General features: G+C 33.1%; 1 protein-coding gene across 1 annotated transcript; it reads left to right on the forward strand.

The window, feature by feature from the left end:
* The first annotated feature begins 2568 nt into the window (after positions 1-2568).
* LOC130630680 (DNA polymerase epsilon subunit 4-like) lies at positions 2569-5869 on the forward strand. Its single transcript, XM_057444260.1, has 4 exons — positions 2569-4440; positions 4519-4603; positions 4847-4888; positions 4969-5869. The coding sequence occupies exons 1-4, from the start codon at positions 4222-4224 to the stop codon at positions 4980-4982; spliced, it is 360 nt and encodes a 119-aa protein (XP_057300243.1). The 5' UTR covers positions 2569-4221; the 3' UTR covers positions 4983-5869.
* The last annotated feature ends 1658 nt before the right edge of the window (positions 5870-7527 follow it).

The raw sequence follows: 7527 nt of genomic DNA on the forward strand, positions 1-7527 counted from the left end.
ATTTATTACCCTCACACGAACCTTTGGTAACATCAGAACTTACCTGGTATTGTTAACCTATTGTTAAATACATGGCAATTTTTGCATGCTGAAAATAATAGAGTTCATGTGTCACATGCAAACTTTAATTAGCTCATGTTAGTTTTAATGTTTCTACTCATGAACATATTATCTTTTGTTTTTACATGTGATTTATTATAATACTTTGATGTAATCTTGTGTTTTGTGTGCAATTTTATTGTTTTTACACAAACCTAAATGTTGTATTTTATTTAGGGACCGTCTCCAGCATCATTTTACATTTTATACGAATTGAAACGATCATTTCTACGGTCCTGTTTTCATGATTTTTAAACGCTGTACAGCGATCTTTTGGCTTTCTAACATCCGGTTTTCATGATTTTTGAACGATCTACAATGATGTCTTCGCCTTCTAAGATTTTTAAACAATCTACAGCGATCTTTTCGCTTTCTACGATCTTGTTTTCATGATTTTTAAACCATTTACAGCAATCTTTTTGCTTTCTACAATGTTGTTCCCATCATTTTGAAACAATCTACTGTAATGTTTTTGCTTTCTCAAATCCTGTTTTCATGATATTTAAACGATCTACAGCGATATTTTCGCTTTCTACGATGCTGTTTCCATCATAATAAAAATAAAAAAACAGGTAGCAATGCGCATGGTGCAAAGCTATTATAAAAATTTTAGTTTGATCGCTTTAATTTTGCTTTCTTCGCATAAATATGATTTTACATTAAAGAAAAAATAGGCTTTATGCGTGTTTATTCATTTCTTTAAAAATACATATCTTTTAATAGGTTACGTGATCGTTAACACTTTAAGCAATGAAATGCATGTTACATGTAAGAACAAAAAGGTTCATCAAATCTTTTTGTTATGACTCGTGCATAAAGATAACAGTAGAAAGCAATTAAGTTCATGTGTAAACAAAAGATGTGTAAAGGTTCATTATGAAGACATGACGTCGTAAAACTTGCGTACATGTAAAGTTACATTTAAGCGGTACTGTATGTTGTAGCATTGTGGAAATATGTCTTACTTCCTTACTTACTAAACGCGTGTTTAAAAGATTCAATATTGATAAAAAAAGGTGTAAGCATTTCCCTAGAATTACTTTTAGCTAGATATCCATGTAATACAAACCTGTTTGTTTGTATAAAGTTTAACCAAAAAATTGTGAAAACTGTAAAGGTTTTTAACAGTCTAGAAAGACTACATAAGAAGTGTTGTCAAGAAAAACTTTCGTTATGACATGACGAAAATCTTGTTAAAAACATTTCAATAAATATTTTACAGGTAACGTAATAATTTTATCCAAATTGCTGCAAACAACATCTGGTGTGAGAGTAGAACCTTTGAAACACAGGGCAGGTTGATCAGCAAATCAAAACATATAAAGTACAATCCTCCAACTGCGGACATCTTTGGGACAGTTTGAACTTTGCTCCATAAAAATCTCTGTGTTAGCTTCTTTGCAATTCTAGAAAGATCTGCTGTTCCGTAAAATATAAAGATATGCTGCATTGGCGAGATCTGTTCTGTAAATTACACACCCTTGTTTTATCTGCTCTTTCTTTGTGTTTGTTCTCTCTGTGAACCAAGTTGCTTCAAGCATCTTGCATTATCTTCCTAAACTTTAAAAGTATGGACACGAATTTGCTTGTTTCTTATTCAAGGATGCCTAGTGATATTTTATAAAGTTATGTTTGTGTTAATCAAGGCATTTTTACGTTCTAAAACCTGTATATATACAATGTCCGATGTTAGAGGTAGAATGATTTTTGGTGAATTATAACTGAAATCTCTGATAATTTGATGAATTAAGCTCTTTTGGAATTGTTACAGCTTTAATAGAGTCATTCTATGCATTTTAACTATTTATAAGTGTTTCTCTGATACAAAGAAATTGTCCCAGGTTGGGGGTAATACGAAAAAGATTGTTGTGTTTTTAAGAAATGGTACCAAAACCTACAGAGGTGGGTTAGATGATGATATGGCTAATGCATTGAAAGAAGTTAAAAGAGGCATGTCGTTAGAAAAAGCTTCCAAAAAATTTGGCGTACCTAAGCAAACACGAAGTGACAGGATTACCATGAAGTGTAAAACTGATAAACCTAGCCAACACACAGAGCTGACTTGTGACAAAGAAACAGCGCTTGTCAATTACATAACGTTTTTGGCAAGCATTGCTAATCCGTTGTCAGTAGCAGCTGTTAAGATGTTTGCTTGAGATATTGACAATAAGGTAACTGGCCCAGAACATAATTGGTGGCACAAATTTGAAAACCGACACCAAAATGACTAAACACTTCGTAAGCTGGACAAACATCAATGTGATGAAGCAACATTTTAATGTATTAAAAGCAGACAAGGTCTTCAGAGTAACAACAAACAAGTTCTTCATCAATCACCATAGAGAAGGCATCCTCACGACCATCGCGAAACAAGTGAAACAAATCGCATTTTATAAAGATACCAACAGTGAGAAGGAAGGAGGAGGAATTTATATGAGCAAGGAAGAAAGTGACGAATCATACCACGAAGAAACGCATTGCTTTAGTTGTCGTATAGAAAACGTTTCAGTCAAAGGGAGAAGGAAGAACATCTGTTTTTTTTGTGAAAAATGTGGGTCGTTGTTCCACAACGTGTGTGAGAACGTAGTTGTCAGGTCTGTAGGCATGAATGTATTATTGGTATGTTTCAATAAAGTTCCAAATCATTTTGTACATTTTCTTTGGAATTTTTTGCAAGTTACAGTGAAAATGAAATGCTCTTATAAAGCTACCCAATATTTCATGGCATCCATAACAGTTTTAGTATCCCATATGTGTGATCAAAAAAAACTTTCGAGACTGGATTTATACTTCTGAGAAAGCTATTTAGGCTAAAGTTAGCATAATTGTATCTCTGGTATGGTGCACCACTCAAAGAGGGGCAAAAACATTGAAAACGCATCTGTCTGATGTTGGGGGAAGTTGTCCAACATTAGGGGTACTTGGTGCAGCTCTTTGGTGGATTTTTTTTCCAGTGTGTGGTGTCAGCATAGGTGAAAATTCGCTGTAAATGTTGTAGCTTAGCTTGGAGCTAACGATAAATGGCGGAGTTGTGTAGATAAGGGTTTTGAGAGGTAACACTCAAAAAGTGTCCGAAGTTGGAGGATTGTACGCTAGCTAGCTAAAGTTTTGTGGAAAAAAACGTCAGTCCATCAATGTGCATTTAAACATAGATATCTAATGATAATTTGCACACCTTGTCTTAAAATAGTTTGGGATGCTGAGTTGTTGTTGTTTTATTGAAAACTTTTTTTTAGGTCAGCATTGTCCACAGACAGGATGCTCTCCTTAAGTACTCTCCTTTGTTCTACAACATGAACTTTGCGCGGTCATTAGTATTATAAAGCATAATTTGGAAGTGTGTCTATTTTTTCATTTAAGTTCATAGTGGAGTATGCGAATGTAAATAGAAATAAAAATAAAGTACTAGATGATATATCAACTCAAAAAGTATAAGTGCTAGCTTCAGCAACCGCTTTTAACATGTAGTGAACTGTAGGTTCACCACCGTGTAAAATAAAACAATCTTCTCAACTGGAGAGAATAGGAGATCACAATGGCTTTTACAGACAAAATTACGACAGTTTAAACTTCAAAAAAGAGGGGAAAAGAATTATCTTTTTCCTTAAACTTAACTAAAATGTAAAGTCAGTGTTTTGTGGTGATGGGGTTAAAATGAGTTGCATCACGCTTTTTGTATTTTACTAATGGTAATTCAGCCCTGTGATTCCAGGTCAGCCTTCGGAGTAAGCATAGGAGAATATGAAAGTGCTGACTCTACAAGAATAAGTATTTTATCAAGTTTCCTATTTACCACAAATCACTTTGTAATTTTTAATGGAATGCTGTGAACAGTGGTAAGGAACTGCATTTCTATTTGAAGCCATCAGTGAGTAAGTAAGTAATACATTTTTCTGTACTAAAGTAAACAACAAGATAAAATATACACACCTTTAGCTTACAATATGATAATGAATAATAAACTGTATGGCGTTATTGACAAATATATAATTTTTTTATTAATGTGTTCTTTACAGGATTAATAATTAAATATACAAATAATTAAGAAAAACTGCAAAATGTAACCCAGTTTCCTTAAACAATTATTTTAATAGAAATTCTTTTCTACCAACTCACTGTAAAATGGAAAATGATGATCAAAGTACAATTGAAAATGATAACGAGGAGCTTGCCTTAGATACCATCAACAATGAGAATAGTCCCAAAAGTCAACCAGAGAAAGCATCCAAAACAAGAGATGTCAATCGCTTTCCACATACAAGAATCCGAACCATTATGAAAATGGATCCAGACTTAACGATTGCAAGCCAAGAGTCTGTCTTTCTTATAACTAAAGCAGCGGTAACTAGAATTAGTTTTTTGAATTTATTGTCACTCTTGTTGTATTGTTAATACTGATACAAATTTTCTTGTTTGTAGGAACTTTTTGTTCAAATGCAAGCCCAGGAAGCTTATAAGAGAACAAGACAAGCTAAAAGAAAAACAGTCCAAAAGAAAGACATTGGTAATATATAATTTTTCTTCTTTGCCTTCCGCTTTAGTTGTATCAATAATTTGTTCTTTGTAATGATGGTGTAGACGTAGAACGTTGTAATAGCATCACCCAAGCACGAATTCTTTGCCTGGGGCAGCAAGTTCAACTAATGTTATCTGATTCAACTCCAGAACAGTAAGCCACATGCAACCACCAGTCAATATTAACTTGTGACACTAAATAATAAAAGGGTTTCAAGCCTTTATTTTTTAGATGCAGCCTTATCAGAGTTGGACTGCATGGCATTTTTAGAAGGTAGAATTTTAAAAACGTTAACCATGTTTGAAAACCTTTCGTGAACTATGTTATTGAAAAACTATTTGTTATACTTCTAGGTGCAATCGACTGAAATTTGTAAGCTGCGTTATAAACAACTGCACAACAAAGTTACAGCAGTCCAGGAGAATTTTATAACTTCCTTTAAATAATATTTTCAGTTTGGGGTATAAACTTTCTGCAGCAAATCGCAATGGATTACTTACTCCATCTGCTGATGGCGTTATTATTTATTAAACGTTTCTCAGAACCACCATAATAAATTCTTTAAATAGAAAATACTATAAATTCTGATCTGATGACCTTTAAGCATGGAAGTTTTACAACGTGTTAATGTTTTAAGTTGAACATTTTGGTCAAGTTTTGTTACCAGTTGAATCCATTTTACCTAATTTTCACAATCTATATCCTGTGTATAAAATATCAGATTTTTCAGAATTCTTATGTGCAAAAACTGAAAGATATGGTATAAACTATTTATAGTAATAAGAGAAAATCAAAATAGGAGGACAAAATATTTCCGAGAACGTATTTTGGTAGGTTACGATATTTTTCCTGATTTTGAAATTACTGATGACGTCAAACAAAAAATGCTGATTTATTCCTTTTGTCTTATACTATAGTTGTACTAAGTTTTATGTCATCAGGATAATTCTGTCAAAAGTTAGGACAGCAGGCACTTATCCCCTCCCAATATTTTTAAGGCCTCAAGAGTCGCATACTAAATATAAATAAGTATTGTCGATGTATTTTTTAAATTTATATTTAGATGTTGTATTTATGTGTTAATATTTGAAGACCTTTTGAAATTGTGTGGTTATTTTTTGGCGCGCTTGAAGGCTGTTTCTCAACTTTAGCTTCATCTTGTCTTTGATTCATTCGTTCATATGAGCAACAAAATTAGTTTAAGGATTTGTGTTTGTATATTTACTAAAATAGAAATATTTTTCTTCTCTGTGATCGAGTTGTATTTTGTTAAATTTTTCTTGTATTTTTATGTAAGCACAACAAAAGTGTATTCAAGCCCATTTTCGCTAAAAAATCTATTTACTAAAGGCCGATAATAATGAAACAATGTGTTTACCTTGTTAGGAGGGTGGGAAATTCTCTATTGATATATATTGGTAATGTAAACAAAATATGAAGTATAACATGTCCTTAATAGGCTTCCATAGCCTCGCGTAGATGTTTTCTTAGAATTTTTTTTTCATTGGCGACACTTATCCCCCGGGGTCTATTTGGTTTTGCGGGTTGACTGCGCTTTGGGATGCTGCGGCTAGGCTTGGTTTTGTGGATCTGAGAAAGTCTTAATTTTGTAAATGAGTTCGCAGTTATCTTTAATTTCTTCTGTGAGAATAATTCACATTAAATAATCCATTTTCTTGCGAAAATGAAAACGTGCAAAAATTATTTTCTTCACATATCGGTGTGAGAAATTCTCGTGATTTTTGGAACAAAGGGCTTCAGTTTTTCAATTCATAACTTATACCACATTTACACTGAAGGAAATTGTTACGGATTCATGAGTAATTTACTAAAAAAAAGAATTTATTCGCCATCCGTTTACATGTGAAACTCAAAAAAAATAAATTCAAATCCAATACCCAAGAACATGAAAATGGGATTAGAAACATTAATTCTTCTTTTTCATGTCAAACGAAAGAAGTCCTGGGCACGAGCTGAAATATGGTTGATATGTTACTGATCTAGATTTTGATGGAGAAAAGGATTAGCTGCATATCCAGTTGCATCACGTGCATGTTTGTAAATCGTTTAGTAGGGGCGGATAAATAAAAACTAGGTTCCGTAGACCAAATTGAGCATTTTTTTTACCAGAGAAAGATGAAAAACAAAGCCCTCTATACACGGGTGTTAAAACTTTCTACATGCTTTAAATAAGTCTATTAGTCAGAACAATCCACATAGATGTTTTTCTTCTCAAAAAAACATGATTTTTGTATCTAAACCAATAACCTAGCTCCTCCAATGCGCGTCTTATTTAAAGCAAGTGGAATTCTATAGGAACTATGATACTTAAATCCGATGGATCATCGAGAGCATTGCCATGAATGCAAAATTGCATTATTATTATAAACCAATTATGTCGCCTTGAAAACAAGGAATTTCTGGGAAGGATTTTTTGGGGGGAATTTCGGATATAAGCGTCATTTAGAAGAAAGATTTTGCGAATCACAAGTAGTGAGAACATATTACTAAGAATTATAGAAAAAAAACAGTTAGGATTCCATGTATTAGTACGACCTGATACAAACTACCCCCGGGGCAGCCTGGCGTTGGAATTCCTACGGGAAAAAACGTTATTTTAGCAGTGAAAGAAAAAGTAGCTCGGGTAAACATACATAAACGAGAAATACTTTATTCAGAGAAACTTTCATGAAAGAAATTTTCCGCGAATTTTGCGTTTTTGTCATTTTTCGTGAAACTTTGTCTCACGAAACTTTCCAAAATGGCCATTCGCGAATGTATATTTATTTCAAACTTTCTAAATTGTAGATTCGCAGAAATTTATTCAATTTCGCGAATTTTTGGGCTCGCAAAAGATTCTCCGAATAAAGTAAGGATTATTTACGGATTTCCCAACTTTTGCGAATAGCAGA

The sequence above is a fragment of the Hydractinia symbiolongicarpus genome, chromosome 2, assembly GCF_029227915.1.
Source record: "Hydractinia symbiolongicarpus strain clone_291-10 chromosome 2, HSymV2.1, whole genome shotgun sequence".
Taxonomy (NCBI): domain Eukaryota; kingdom Metazoa; phylum Cnidaria; class Hydrozoa; order Anthoathecata; family Hydractiniidae; genus Hydractinia; species Hydractinia symbiolongicarpus.